The sequence below is a fragment of the Cetorhinus maximus genome, unplaced genomic scaffold (genome assembly GCF_964194155.1).
Source record: "Cetorhinus maximus unplaced genomic scaffold, sCetMax3.hap1.1 HAP1_SCAFFOLD_396, whole genome shotgun sequence".
Classification (NCBI taxonomy): domain Eukaryota; kingdom Metazoa; phylum Chordata; class Chondrichthyes; order Lamniformes; family Cetorhinidae; genus Cetorhinus; species Cetorhinus maximus.
This window is the reverse complement of record NW_027596342.1, coordinates 54,841-70,717: the sequence shown is the minus strand read 5'-3', so window position 1 is coordinate 70,717 and position 15,877 is coordinate 54,841. Positions and strand designations below refer to the sequence as shown.

General features: G+C 48.3%; 1 protein-coding gene across 3 annotated transcripts in view; it reads right to left on the bottom strand.

Moving 5' to 3' along the window:
- LOC144673605 (solute carrier organic anion transporter family member 2A1-like) overlaps positions 1 to 15,877 on the bottom strand; it is a 210,664-nt gene that overhangs the window by 174,437 nt on the left and 20,350 nt on the right. For all 3 annotated transcript variants that reach the window (XM_078535353.1, XM_078535356.1, XM_078535354.1), the window contains exon 2: positions 10,414 to 10,576. In XM_078535353.1, the coding sequence (XP_078391479.1) occupies positions 10,414 to 10,576 (163 nt within the window). The remainder of the gene's footprint in view (positions 1 to 10,413; positions 10,577 to 15,877) is intronic.

The window sequence follows — 15,877 nt, the reverse complement described above, 5'->3', positions numbered from 1 at the left end:
TGATTCAAAAGATTATAGGTTCAAACTCCCATCCAAATTTGAAGAAATAATCTAGGCTGGCACTTTAGTCTTAGAAATAATGATCCTAATATGAGATATTAAGTTAATGCTGCTTCGGCAAACTGAGTAAGACATAAAAGATCCCATAAAGAACAGAGGACTCTCCTGGTGTTGTGGTCAACAATAATGCTCATCTTCAACCCACATCGCAAAGCAGGTTAACTGGTCATTCATTTCATTGCTGTTTGTGGGGTCTTGCTGTGTGAAAATTCGCTGCCCTATTCAACTACATAACAACATTGCCTGCATCTTAGAAAGAGTAATTCATGTGAAGTGTTTTGCAATATTTCTCAGAATGTGATATGATGCAAATTTTTGCTGCTTTTTGCCAGTATTTGATTTGTTCACCTGCTTGCTTTGAATACGCTGATTGTAGGGAAGCGGGAAATGGGAGTTCCGTGAGCCCTTGGGACACTGTGTGCTCTCAGTCTTGATATAAGAACAAATAATGCACAGTGATGATTTGTTTTATACAGAAATACACAGAAGTTACAATTAGGAAACAGGCCATTCATCTCAACCACTCAATGTTGCCATTTACTACCCTCCATGCAAGTAAAGAGTTCAGACCACATTTCATAGAATTGCAGATAATGCAACACAGAAGGCCATTTGTCCTATTGTGCATGTGTAGTTTCTTTGAAAGACCTATCCAATTAGTTCCATTGCCTGCCCCTCTCATTGTCCTATATTTTTTTCCACTGCAAATATTTATCCAATTTCCTGTTGGAAGTTATGACTGAATCTGCTTCCATTGCACTTGCTGCTGGTCCTATCCTTTCCTGTTTAAATACTTCTATCATATCACTCCCATAATCTGTCATTCTAATGAAAAAAATCTAAGTTTTTCAAGTCTCCTTATTTATATTTCCTCACACCAGGCAGTATCCTAGTGAATCTATGATTAATTGCTCTCTTCATTTATCAGCTAGTTGATACTTTATAACGCGAATGAGGGTTTCATTACTCAATTAAATCAGGCCATCGGGCCCATCTAATTCATCCTTCCACTGAAACCTACAGATGCTCCATAACAACAACAAACAACAATATCACCTTGCATTTATATAGAATCTATAGAAAACTGTCCCAAAGGCTTCACGGTAACTGTAATCAGACAAAAGTGATTGGCAAATCAAAGAAGGAGGTCTTAGGATCCTTGGATCCTAAGTCAAAATGTAAGCTATCAATATGTAACCTGCAGCTGCCCTTGACATTCACTGTAATCAATTTCACCTGTATAAAAATGTTACGGGGATCCACACAGTATGATTTGCCCCAGGCCCCACACCTCCCTAAGGACGGCCCTGGGGAGAAGTTCAGCATGATGGGAATTGTTTAAACTGCAGGCTTTTTTTAAAGAATAACAAACACCTAACTTTTCACAGGCTTTTTTTGAATCAGGAATCAGGCCACACCCACCATTAGAGAAAAACAGGAGGATTTAAAGGTGTCTCACAGCTGTTAGAATTCATTCTGAGCTCCATGGCAACCATTGCTGCCTCAGAACTAGCGATCCTGAAATCTGATCTTCTGCCCCGCTAGGGGTCATGACCTACGGTTTGGGAAACCTTGTACTAAAGAACATGGATGAACTGATAGTACATACAGAAATAAATATGTATGACCTGAGACCTGCCATTTCAGAGGTGTGGTTGCAAGGTGACGAAAGCTGGAACTAAATATTCAACGGTATTTGGAAAGACAGGAAGCTAGGAAAAGATGGTGGTGCAGCTGTGTTAAATTAACGATGACATTAGTACAGCAGTGAGAGGTGACCTTAGTTCTAAAGATCAAGATGTAGAATCAGTTTGGGTAGAGATAAGAAATAACAATGGTAAAAATTCACTTGTGGGAGTAGTTTACAGCCACCACCATCGCACCCCACTGCCCCAACATAAACAGCATATACAGGAAAGAACAATGAGGGCTTGTAAGAGAGATACTGCAATAGTGGTTAGGGAGCAGCTGTTCCCCTTAGTTGAAGGGTCAGTCACAAAGGGACATAAGTTCAAGGTGAGGGGCAGGAGGTTTAGGGGGGATGTGAGGAAAAACTTTTTACCCAGAGAGTGGTGAGGGTCTGGAATGCACTGCCTGGGAGGGTGGTGGAGGCGGGTTGCCTCACATCCTTTAAAAAGTACCTGGATGAGCACTTGGCACGTCATAACATTCAAGGCTATGGGCCAAGTGCTGGTAAATGGGATTAGGTAGGTAGGTCAGGTGTTTCTCACATGTCGGTGCAGACTCAATGGGCCGAAGGGCCTCTTCTGCACTGTGTGATTCTGTGATTCTGTGAAAAGCAATCATTTAGTTGTCATTTGACAACAATTGCACTCAAAAACAATCATTTAGCTATTATTTGTCGTCCATTGCACTCGAAAGCAATAATTTCACTATCATTTAACGTGACAAATATTCTAACTCATATCAATGTCATCATTTGCCCCAAACTGCAGCGCTCAACCTTTTGCTATTAACAACATCACTTGAGCATTTGGGCACCAAAAACAATCCATATTAGTTTCCATATTTCTAAATGTCAATACTTCAAGCATCCTAATTCTGAGCTAACTTTAGAAAAAGCAAACTGTTTAGATGAGGTACTTTTAGGTTTATCTTCATAACCTATAATTCATACAGCACAATCCTGGTCCCCGCACCCCCCTGCCCCAGCCATGCCCACCCCCTCAATCCCCCAAACTGCAGCAGTTCTCTCCCCATCAACACCCCCACCTCCCCCAGCACAAAGCATTTTTTTCTGTCCCCCCCACCCCCCAAAACATTCAAAAGTCAAACATTTCAGGTAGGGTGAGCCAGCATAAGGCAGAGTTCAGTCATGTGACCAAAAGCTTGGTCAAAGAGGTTAAATGGGTTTTAAAGATTCAGGGAAAATCACAGACCACTGTCCCCATACTGCTTCTGACCCCTATTTAACTCTGATTTCTAGTTTGTGGGAAAAATCCTTGCTTGGGTGTCTGAAATGGAGACCGGGATTTTACGTTCCTGCCAGTGACGGGTCTGCAGCTGGGAGAACCAGAAAGTCCCTGCTGGACATTCTTTCAGACCTTTGCATCAAGACAAGTGCTATCAAGCAGCACTTGCTTAGCAATAACCTGCTCACTGGTGCCCAGTTTGGGTTCCGCCAGAGCCACTCAGTTCCTGACCTCATTACAGCCTTGGTTCAAACATGGACAAAAGAGCTGACCTCCTGGGATGAGGAGAGAGTGACCGCCCTTGACATCAATTCAACATTTGACCGAGTGTGGCATCAAACAGCCCCGGCAAAACTGGAGTCAATGGGAATCAGCAAAATTCTCCACTGGTTGGAGTCATACCTAGCACAAAGGGAGGTAATTGTGGTTGTTGGAGGGCAGTCATCTCAGCTCCAGGGCATCAGTGCAGGAGTTCCTCAGGGTAGTGTCCTAGGCCCATCCACCTTCAGCTGCTTCATCAATGACCTTCCCTCCATCATAAGGTCAGAAGTGGCGATGTTCTCTGATGATTGCACAATGTTCAGCACCATTTGTGACTCCTCAGATACTGAAGCAGTTAATGTCCAAATGCAGCAAGACCTGGACAATATGCAGGCTTGGGCTGACAAGTAGCAAGTAACATTTGCACCGCACAAGTGTCAAGTGATCACCATCTCCAACAAGAGAGAATCCAACCATCGCCCCTTGATGTTCAATGACATTACCATCACTGAATCCCCCACTATCAACATTCTGGGGGTTACCATTAACCAGAAACTGAACTGGACTAGCCATATAGATACTGTGGCTACAAGAGCAGGTCAGAAGCTCGCAATAGTGTGATGAGTAACTCACCTCCTGACTCCCCAAAGCCTGTCCACCATCTATAAGGCACAAGTCAGGAGTGTGATGGAATACTCATCACTTGACTGAATGAGCTTGGCTCCCACAACACTCAAGAAGCTTGACACCATCCAGGACAAAGCAGCCCGCTTGATTGGCACCACATCCACAGACATTCACTCCCTCCACCGCCGACGCACAGTAGCAGCAGTATGTACCAGCTACAAGATGCACTGCAGAAATTCACCAATGTTCCTTCGACAGCACCTTCCAAACCCATAGCCACGACCACTACCATCTAGAAGGACAAGGGCACCAGATAGATGGCAACACCACCATCTGGAAGTTCCCCTTCAAGTCACTCACCATCCTGACTTGGAAATATATCGCCGTTCCTTCACTGTAGCTGGGTCAAAATCCTGGAACTCTGTCCCTAACAGCACTGTGGGTGTACCTACACCACATAGACTGCAACAGTTCAAGAAGGCAGCTCACCACCACCTTCACAAGAGCAATTAGGGATGGGGGATAAATGCTGGTCCAGCCAGCGAAGCCCACATCCCGTGAATGAATAAAAATAAACAATCCAAACCAGAAAAAAGCCCCATTCTCCCCACTCCCAGATTGCAGCAGTTCTCTTCCTCTCTTTCCCACCCCCTTCTCTTTCTCCCTTCCCTCCCTGACCACCCTCTTATTCTTCGCTACCCCTTCCCTCTTTACCCTCCCTCTCCCCCTCTTTTCCACTCCCCCTCTTTCCCTGACCCCTTCACCTCTTTCCCCCCTCCCCTCCCATCCCCCACCCTTCCCCCTCTTTCGCCCTCCCTTTCCCCGTCTTTTCCCCCCCTTCCCCTTTCCCCATCCCCTTCCCTCCATCCCCTCCATCCTTCCCTCTTTCGTCTCCACCCTCCCTCTTCTCCTCCTCCTCCTACACCCTCCCACTTTCCCCAGCCCCCTCCCTTTCCTTTTCCCCATCCCCTTCCCCTCTTTCCCCATCCCCTCCCCTACTTTCCCCATCTCCCTCTTCCCCCACCCCCCTCTTTCCCCATCCCCTCCCCCTCACCCTCTTTCCCCATTCCCTCTCACTCCACCCCCTCCACGCTCCCCTCTTTCCTCCCCACTCTTTCCCCCATCCCATCACTCCTTCTGCTCCACTCTTCCCTCCCCCTCCCGTTTCCTCCCCCCTCCTTCCCCATCCCCTATCCCTCCTTCTGCTCCATCCTCCCCTCTTTCCTCCCCCTTTCCCCTACCCCTCCCCTCTTCCCCTACCCCTCCCTTCTTTCCTTTCCCTTAACCCTCCCTTCTTTCACTAACTCCTTCCCATCTTTACCATCCCCTCCCCCTCCCCATTTTGCCCTGCCCCCTCTTCCCCTCCACCCTCCTCTCTTTCCCCTCCCCCCCCTTACTCCCTCCTCTCTTTCCTCTCTCCCCACTTTCACTCCCCACTCCCCACTCCCCCCACCCGCACTGAGATCTCCATTTACAGGGCCAGCTGGAAACAGAAGTGATGCTTTCCGACCGGCCCTGCTGCAGTTTTGAAGTCGGCGCGGGAGCAGTGAGGACCGTGGCAATGAGGTAAGTATTGGGTAATTGCCAGCGTCGTGGGGTCCGGTGGGGGTCAAGAGAATTCAGGGAGAGAAAGAGTGTTCGGGAGGGGGTGTTTGAGAGAGTGGGGAGGGGGCTGGGGATGGTTGAGAGTGTTGAGGAGGGGGCGGGGGTGGTTGAGAGAGTTGGTGGAGGTGGCGGGGTTGAGAGAGTTGGTGGGGAGGGCGGGGGTGGTTGAGAGAGTTGGTGGGGGTAGCGGGGTTGAGAGAGTTGGTGGGGGGCGTGGGGGTGGTTGAGAGAGTTGGTGGGGGTGGCGGGGTTAGAGAGTTGGTGGGGGTGGCGGGGTTGAGAGAGTTGGTGGGGGGGGCGGGGTTGAGAGAGTTGGTGGGGGTGGTTGAGAGAGTTGGTGGGGGTGGTGGGGTTGAGAGAGTTGGTGGGGGGGTGGGGTTGAGAGAGTTGGTGGGGGTGGTTGAGCGAGTTGGTGGGGGTGGCGGGGTTGAGAGAGTTGGTGGGGGGGGCGGGGTTGAGAGAGTTGGTGGGGGGGGCGGGGTTGAGAGAGTTGGTGGGGGTGGTTGACAGAGTTGGTGGGGGTGGCGGGGTTGAGAGAGTTGGTGGGAGGGGCGGGGTTGAGAGAGTTGGTGGGAGGGGCGGGGTTGAGAGAGTTGGTGGGGGTGGTTGAGAGAGTTGGTGGGGGTGGCGGGGTTGAGAGAGTTGGTGGGGGGGGCGGGGTTGAGAGAGTTGGTGGGGGTGGTTGAGAGAGTTGGTGGGGGTGGCGGGGTTGAGAGAGTTGGTGGGGGGCGGCGGGGTTGAGAGAATTGGTGGGGGGGGCAGGGGTGGTTGAGAGAGTTGGTGGGGGGGCGGGGTTGAGAGGGTTGGTGGGGGTGGCAGGGTTGAGAGAGTTGGTGGGGGTGGCGGGGTTGAGAGAGTTGGTGGGGGTGGTGGGGTTGAGAGAGTTGATGGGGGGCGGGGTTGAGAGAGTTGGTGGGGGGTGGGGGTGGTTGAGAGAGTTGGTGGGGGGGTGGGGTTTAGAGAGTTGGTGGGGGTGGCGGGGTTGAGAGAGTTGGTGGGGGGGCGGGGTTGAGAGAGTTGGTGGGGCTGGTGGGGTTGAGAGAGTTGGTGGGGTGACGGGGTTGAGAGAGTTGGTGGGGGGGCGGGATGGTTGAAAGAGTTGGTTGGAGGGCGGGGTTGAGAGAGTTGGTGGGGGGGCGGGGTTGAAAGAGTTGGTGGGGAGGGGGGAAGCTGAGAGAGTTCGGGAGAGCTGGTAGTTAAGTTTGGTGACTTCAGTGGGCCCTGGAGCATCGGCAAGACTTGGAATTCGGCAGCATTAGCAGGACCCAACACGGAGAAAATGGAGAGAGAGATGGAGAGAGAGAGGGAGAGAGGGGAGAGGGTCAAGACTGGAGGGACAGGGGGAGAGTTTGGAGATTGAAGGGAGGGGGGAGAGGTTCGGGAGAAAGTCGAGACTGGAGGGAGCGAGGGCAAGAGTTTGGAGATTGAAGAAGGTCTGGAGAGAGTCGAGACTGGAGGGAGAGAGGAGGGAAAGAGTTGAGACTGGAGGTACAGAGGGGGAGTGTTTGGAAATTGGTGGGGGAGAGCGTCGGGGAGTCGAGATTGGGGTGGGGGGGGCGAGGGTCAAGAGTGGAGAGGGAGAAAGAGGGGAGGGTTTAGACGTTGAGATTGGAGATGGTGAGGGAGAGAGTTTAGACCCTAAGACTGTGGGAGAGAGACTGTTTAGACCTAGTGTGAGGGTGGGTGAGTGAACGTGAATGGATGGTTTACACACAGACAATGTCATATTGCCCGTCAACTAAAACATTTTGCACTTCCGAGGTCCGTATCCCTCTATTCCCATCCTATTCATGTATTTGTCAAGCTGCCTCTTAAACACCATTATCGTACCTGCTTCCACCACCTCCTCTGGCAGCGAATTCCAGACACTCACTACCCTCTGCGTAAAAAACTTGTCCTGCACATCTCCTTTATAGTTTTCTCCTCTCACCTTAAATCTATGTCCCCTAGTAATTGACTCTTCCACCCTGGGAAAAAGCTTCTGACTATCTACTCTGTCCATGCCACACATAATTTTGTAAACTTCTATCAAGTCGCCCCTCAATCTCCGTCGCTCTCGTGAGAACAATCCGAGTTTCTCCAATCTCTCCTCATAGCTAATAACCTCCAGACCAGGCAGCATCCTGGTAAACCTCCTCTGCACCCTCTCCAACACCTCCATATCCTTCTGGTAATGTGGCGACCAGAATTTCATGCAATATTCCAAGTGTGGCCTAACCAAGGTTCTATACAGCTGCAGCATGACTTCCCAGCTTTTATACTCAATACCCCTGCCAATGAAGGCAAGCATACCATATGCCTTCCTGACTACCTTATCCACCTGCGTTGCCACTTTCAGTGACCTGTAGACCTGTACACCCAGATCCCTCTGCCCGTCATGTACTTAAGGGTTCTGCCATTTACTGTATAATTCCTACCTGTATTAGACCTTCTAAAATGCATTACCTCGCATTTGTCTGGATTAAACTCCATCTGCCATTTCTCCACCCAAGTCTCCAACCGATCTATATCCCGTTGTATCCTTTGACAATCCTCCTCACTATCTGCAACTCCTCCAACCTTAGTGTCATCTGCAAACTTACTAATTAGCCCAGTTACATTTTCCTCCAAATCATTTATGTATACTACAAACAGCAAAGGTCCCAGCACTGATCCCTGCGGAACTCCACTAGTCACAGTTCTCCATTCAGAAAAGCACCCTTCCACTGCTACCCTTTGACTTCTATGACCAAGCCAATTCTGTATCCATCTTGCCAGCTCACCTCTGATCCTGTGCGACTTTACCTTCTGTACCAGTCTGCCATGAGGGACCTTGTCAAAGGCCTTACTGAAATCCATGTATATAACATCCACTGCCCTTCCATTGTCGATCATCTTTGTCACTTCCTCGAAAAACTCGATCAAGTTAGTGAGACACAACCTCCCCTTCACAAAACCATGCTGCCTCTCACTAATATGCCCATTTGCTTCCAAATGGTAGTAAATCCTGTCATGAAGAATCTTTTCCAATAATTTCCCTACCACTGACATAAGGCTCACCGGCCTGTAATTTCCTGGATTATCCCTTCCATTGTCGATCAACTTTGTCACTTCCTCGAAAAACTCGACCAAGTTAGTGAGACACAACCTCCCCTTCACAAAACCATGCTGCCTCTCACTAATATGCCCATTTGCTTCCCTAATATTACTAAAACAATGCTACTGGACAAATGAATGGGACTGAAAGCCAATACATCCCCAGGGCATGATAATCTATATCCCAGGATACTAAAGGAGGTGGCCATGGAAATAGTGGATACATTGGTTGTCAACTTCTAAAATTCTGTAGATTCTGGAACAGACCCGGCAAATTGGAGGGTGGCAAATGTAACCCCACTATTTAAAAAAGGAGGGAGGGAGAAAACAGGGAATTACAGACCGATTAGCATAACATCAGTGGTAGGGAAAATGCTACAGTTTATTATTAAGGATGTGATAACAGGACACTTAGAAAATATCAACGAGATTAGACAAAGTCAAAATCGATTTATGAAAGAGAAGTCGTGTTTGACAAACCTACTGCAGTTTTTTGAGGGCGTAACCAATAGAATAGATAAGGGAGAACCAGCAGGTGTGGAGTCTTTGGATTTTCAGAAAGCTTTTAATAAAGTTCCACATAAGAGGTTAGTGTGCAAAACTAAAGCACATGGATTGGGGGTAATATATTGGCATGGTTTGAGAATTGGCTAATAGACAGGAAACAGCGAGTAGGAATAAATGGGTCTTTTTCAGAGTGGCAGGCGGTGGGGTACTGTAGGGATCAGTGCTTGGGCCCCAGCTATTCACAATATATATCAATGACTTGGATGAGGGAACCAAATGTAATATTTTCAAGTTTGCTGCCGACACAAAACGACGTGAGAATGTGAGCGATGAGAAGGATATTCAAGGCAATTTAGACAAGTTGAATGGGCAAATACATGGCAGGTGCAGTATAATGTGGATAAGCGTGAAGTTATCCACTTTGGTAGGAGAAACAGAATGGCAGTGTATTATTTAAATGGTGACAGATTAGGAAATGTTGATGTACAAAGGTACCTGGGTATCCTTGTACACCAACCACTGAAAGCAAGCATGCAGGTGCAGCAAGCAGTTAAGAAGGCAAATGGTATGTTGGCCTTCATTGCGAGAGGACTTGAGTACAGGAGCAAAGATGTCTTACTGCAGCTATACAGGGCCTTGGTGAGACCACACCTGGACTACTGTGTGCAGTTTTGTTCTCCTTACCTAAGAAAGGATATACTTGCCAAAGAGGGAGTGCATAGAAGGTTCACCAGACTGGTTCCTGGGATGGCAGGATTGTCGTATGAGCAGATATAGGGTGTATTCAATGGATTTTAGAAGAATGAGTGGGATCTCATTGAAACGTATAAAATTCTGACAGGGCAGGACAGACTGGATGCAGGGATGATGTTTCCTCTGGCTGGGTGGGTCTAGAACAAGGGGTGACAGTCTCAGGATATAGGATAGACCATTTAGGACTGAGATGAGGAGAAACTTCACTCAGAGGGTGGTGAACCCATGGAATTCTCTACCACAGAAGGCTGTGGAGGCCAAGTCACTGAACATACTTAAGAAGGAAATAGATAGATTTCTGGACTTTAAAGGCATCAAGGGGTATAGGAGAGAGTAGGAGTATGGCGTTGAGATGGAGGATCAGCCATACTGAATGGCGGAGCAGGCTTGAAGGGCAGAATGACCTACTCCTGCTCCTATTTTCTACGTTTCTATGTGAGATTTCAGTGATCTTTATTTCTGAAAAGAGAGGCATGTTGCCAAAGCTTCAGCCTCTCTTTTCAGTCATATTCAAGTTCTGCAGTACCAAGCAACTGTATCTCTATTTCCAATGACTGTCAGGTATATTTACAGATGATAAGAAAAGCCATACCTACTGTGGCCATGGAGTACTCATAACGCTCAGAAATGAAGTGAGGCACGGCGAGCAGGAAGGCTCCAAAACTAAGGAGAAGACCACCCATTCCAATCAGTCTTGGTCGGTGAACACGACTTCCAAAATAACTGACAAAAACAATCAGAAGTGAGTTCCCGATCTGAAAAAAAAATTGCAACAGAAAAACATCAGTTGTTAAAAAACGCACAAGTGTTAGTGATGAAAGTACAGCAGGTGTCATGGAAGGTGAGCCAGGACGTCAGAACCCAGAGTGCTGTATGGTCTGCTCTGTAACCTGTTCACATGAAATTCTACTGTAACTGTATGCAAAATCACTTCCATGTCTTTCACAGAAGTGCCTACTGACTTGGATGATCAAACAGAACCTCTGTGAATCCACTTAAATTATCTTTCATTAGATAGTAATATCTCTTTTGTCAAAATTGGTTACCATAGTTATTGACAACATAGCATTAGATTAATTGTGGAATGATTTCCAAGGAAGTCATAGTAAGCAAAAATGAAGATGGCTGCGGTTGTTGGAAGTCAATCATATCAATCCTGGGCTATCACAGCAGGGAGGCAGTGGCACAGTAGTTTGGTCGCTGGACTAACAATCCAGCGGTCCAGAGGTAATACCTGGGTCGGGTTCAAATCCCACCATAAAAATCTGAAAAACCCACCTTTATGGAAGGAAATCAAACATCCTCACCTGGCCTGGCCTACATGTGACTCTGGGGTCACACACCCACAGTAATGTGGTTGATACAGTTGCATCAATCCCCTAAAAGGAATGCAACCTAACAGACCACCCAGCAAAAATGCTCCTTATATTTGGGCAGCTTGGCCCAAAATTGGGAGAACTGCCTCACACAGGACATACCAGGACCAGTGGTATACAGTCGGGAGGGAGTTTCCCTGGGAGTCCTCAACATTGACTCTGGATCCCACAAAGTCTCATGTTATCAGGCCAAACATGGACAAGGAAACCTCCTGCTGATTACCACATAACTCAGCTGATGAATCAGTGCTCCTCCATGTTGAAAACCACTTGGAGGCAGCAATGAGTGTGGCAAGGGCACAGAATGTATGGTGGGTGGGGACCACCGCTGGCCGAGTCCTAAAGGACATAGCTGCTAGACTGGGGCCTGCGATAGGTGGTGAGGGAAAAACATACTTGAAAAACATCCTCACCAACTTGCCTGCTACAGATGCATCTGTCCATGACAGGATCAGTAGGAGTGAGCACATGTGGAGACAAAGTCCCATCTTGATATTGAGGATACCCTCCATGTTGTGTGGCACTACCACTGTGCTAACTGGGATAGATTTTGAACAGATCTCGCAATTCAAGACTGAACAACCATGAGGTGCTGTGGGAAATCAGCAGCAGCAGAATTGTACTTGAACACAATCTGTAACCTCATGGCCCAACATATCCCCCACTCTACCAATACCATCAAGCCAGGGGATCAACCCTGTTTCAATGAAGAGTGCAGGAGGGCATGCCAGGAGCAGCACCAGGCATACCTAAAAATGAGGTGTCAACCTGGTGAAGCTATAACACAGGACTACTTGCGTGTCAAACAGCATAAGCAGCAAGTGATAGGCAGAGCTAAGCAATTCTACAACCAAAGGATCAGATCTAAGCTCTACAGTCCAGCCACATCCAACCATGAATGGTTGTGGACAATTAAACAACTCACTGGAGGAAAAGGGAGACTTCACAAATATCCCCATCCTCAATGAAGTGGGGAGCCCAGCACATCAGAGCAAAAGATAAGGCTGAAGCATTTGCAACAATCTTCAACAAGAAATGCCAAGTGGACGATCCATCTCGGCCTCCTCCGGAGGTCCCCAGCATGTCAGACGCCAGTCTTCAGCCAATTCGATTCACTTCACGTGATATCAAGAAACGGCTGAAGGCACTGGATACTGCAAAGGCTGTGGGCCCTGACAATATTCCAGCAGTAGTACTGAAGGCTGTGCTCCAGAATTTCCATGCCCCTAGCTAAGCTGTTCAAGTACAGCTGCAACACTGGCATCTACCCAGCTATGTGAGAAATTGCCCAGTTATGTCCTGTACACAAAAAGCACCCCATCAGTCTACTCTCAATCATCAGTAAAGTGATGGAAGGGGTCATCAGCAGTGATATCAAGCAGCACTTGCCGAGCAATAACCTGCCTACTGGCACCCAGTTTGGGTTCCGCCAAGGCCACTCAGCTCCTGACCTCATTACAGCCTTGGTTCAAACATGGACAAAAGAGCTGAACTCCAGAGGTGAGGTGAGAGTGACTGCCCTTGACATCAAAACAGCATTTGACCAAGTGTGGCATCAAGGAGCCCTAGCAAAACTGGAGTCAATGGGAATCAGAGGGAAAACTCTCCACTGGTTGGAATCATACCGAGCACAAAGGAAGATGGTTGTGGTTGTTGGAGCTCAATCATCTCAGTTCCAGGACATCACTGCAGGAGTTCCCCAGGGTAGTGTCCTCAGCCCAACCAGCTTCAGCTGCTTCATCAATGACCTTCCTTCCATCATAAGGTCAGAAGTGGGGATCTTCATAAACATTTACACCCCAACCCCACCACCGACGCACAGTAGCGATGCACTGCAGGGACTCACCAAGCCTCCTTTGACAGCACTTTCCAAACCCACGACTGCTACTATCTCGAAGGACAAGGGCAGCAGACACATGGAAACACCACCACCTGGAAGTTCACCTCCAAGCCACTCACCATCCTGACTTGGAAATATATCGCTGTTCCTTCACTGTTGCTGGGTCAAAATCCTGGAACTCCCTCCCTAACAGCACAGTGGGTGTACCTACACCACATGGGCTGCAGCATTTCAAGAAAGCAGCTCACCACCACCTTCTCAAGGGCAACTAGGGATGAGCAATAAATGCTGACCTAACCACATGCCATGAATGATTAAAAAAAGAGTTCCACAAGGTAGTATTCTGAGCCCAACCATCTGGAGCTGCTTCATCAATGACCTCCCCTTTTTTTTTTCTTTCAATAATTTATATAGATTCTTCTCTTCCCACGTATTTCCATTATTTTTAAAATTAAAACTAAAACTTTGTTAGTCTTTCCACTCCACCCCCACTAGAGCTGTACCTTGAGTATCCTGCCTTCCATTCTTAATTAGCACTTTTCTTAGATAATATCACCACCTTCAACACCTCTTTGATCCTTTTGTCTGTGACATCTTTTGATTATCTGCTCCTATTACTGCTTGCTTATCCCCACAATCACCCCACCCTCAACTTCTCTCTCCCCCCGCCCCCACCTTAGACCATCTTATATTTCACCTCTCTCCTAACTATACTCAGTTCTGCCGAAGGGTCATGAGGACTCGAAACGTCAACTGATTTCTCCTCCACCAATGCTGCCAGACCTGCTGAGTTTTTCCAGGTAATTCTGTTTTTGTTTTGGATTTCCAGCTTTTTGTTTTTATCTCTGTGTTTAATTGACTGCCACCTCTCTTCAAGAAATGCCCTCTCTGAAGAAGTACTGTTCTGTTCTCCGACAGGATTTCCGCTTGGCATTCTGCCCTGCTCACCTTCATTGCTTTCTATTTCTCTCCTGGTGTTTGACAAGGTGTTTACTAAAACCCGCTTTCACAGCCATATTTCCTTTCTCAGTGACTGTCTCCGTCTCCGACTCACCACACGTGGATTTCAACTGAAATTCCATCCCTCTTGTTTCGAACCCACCCAGGATTACAGGTATCTCCGGGACATAAAACATTTCTCGGACTGCTGTTCCCGTCGCATTCTGAGATCCACACTCAGTGCCATGCGCTGCCATATGAACACACTCGACCTCTCCCTCCAGCAGCACCGCCGCACCCTTTTTCAAAGCTGCGCGTGCCCCCAGTTTCATTTTATTCTTCGCCTCATCCGTCGCCTCAACAAGAAACTTTTTCTCTTTCTCTCAAGTGCTAAGGAATGCAAGCTCCAACAACTCATCGACACCAACACCCATCTGGGACCCTCCACCCCTGCTTGTCCCTCCGTCCCCACCCCATCTTCCAATCCCAGCCCCAGCCGCGTATTCACTATACCCCCTGACCTTCCCCTCTCCGATGCTGAACGTTCAGTGCTCAGCAAAGGACTTAGCTTCATACCCTTACGCCCTCATCTCAATGAATTTCGGGCTCGGCATGATGCTGAACTCTTCTTCCGCCGTCTTCGTCTCCGTGCTCACTTCTTTGGGCAGGAGTCCTCTCCCCGTTCAATGGATCCTTTTACCCACCTCCAATATTCTCCCTCCACCTGGACCCCTCCCTCTGGATTCTTACCTTCTCTTGATCTTTTCATTGAGAACTGTCGGCGTGACATTAGCCGTCTCAATTTCTCTGCTCCTCTCACCCATTCTAATCTGTCTCTCTCTGAACTTACTGCACTCCGTTCTCTCAGGTCCAACCCCAACATTGTCATCAAACCCGCTGACTGTTGTTGTCTGGCGCACTGACCTCTACCTCGCAGAGGCTGAGCGTCAACTCGCAGACACTTCCTCCTACCCCTCCCTGGACCATGACCCCACCACAGAACATCAAGCCATTGTTTCCAGGACTGTCACTGACCTCATCTCCTCTGGAGATCTTCCTCCCACAGCTTCCAACCTGACAGTCGCCCAACCTCGGACGGCCCGCTTCTACCTCCTACCCAAAATCCACAAACAGAACTGTCCTGGCAGACCGATCGTGTCAGCCTGTTCCTGCTCCACGGAACTCATTTCTCGTTATCTTGACTCCCTTCTCTCTCCCCTTGTCCAGTCCCTTCCCACCTACTTCCGTGATTCCTCTGACACCTTACGTCACATCAACAATTTCCAGTTCCCTGGCCCCAACCGCTTCCTCTTCACCATGGATGTCCAATCCCTCTACACCTCCATCCCCCACCAGGATGGTCTGAGGGCCCTTAGCTTCTTCCTTGAACAGAGGCCCGAACAATCCCCATCCACCACTACTCTCCTCCGTCTGGCTGAACTTGTTCTCACACTGAACAATTTCTCCTTTAACTCCTCTCACTTCCTCCAGATAAAAGGTGTGGCTATGGGTACCCGCATGGGCCCCAGCTATGCCTGTCTCTTTATGGGGTATGTGGAACATTCCTTGTTCCAGTCCTACTCCGGCCCCCTCCCACAACTCTTTCTCCGGTACATCGATGATTACTTCGGTGCTGCTTCATGCTCTTGTCAGGACCTGGAAAAATTTATTAATTTTGCTTCCAATCTCCACCCCTCCATCATTTTCACATGGTCCATCTCTGACACTTCTCTTCCCTTTCTTGACCTCTCTGTCTCAATTTCTGATGATAGACTGTCCACCAATATCCATTGCAAGCCTACCGACTCCCACAGCTACCTCGACTACAGCTCCTCACACCCCGCTTCCTGTAAGGACTCCATCCCATTCTCTCAGTTCCTTCGCCTCCGTCGCATCTGTTC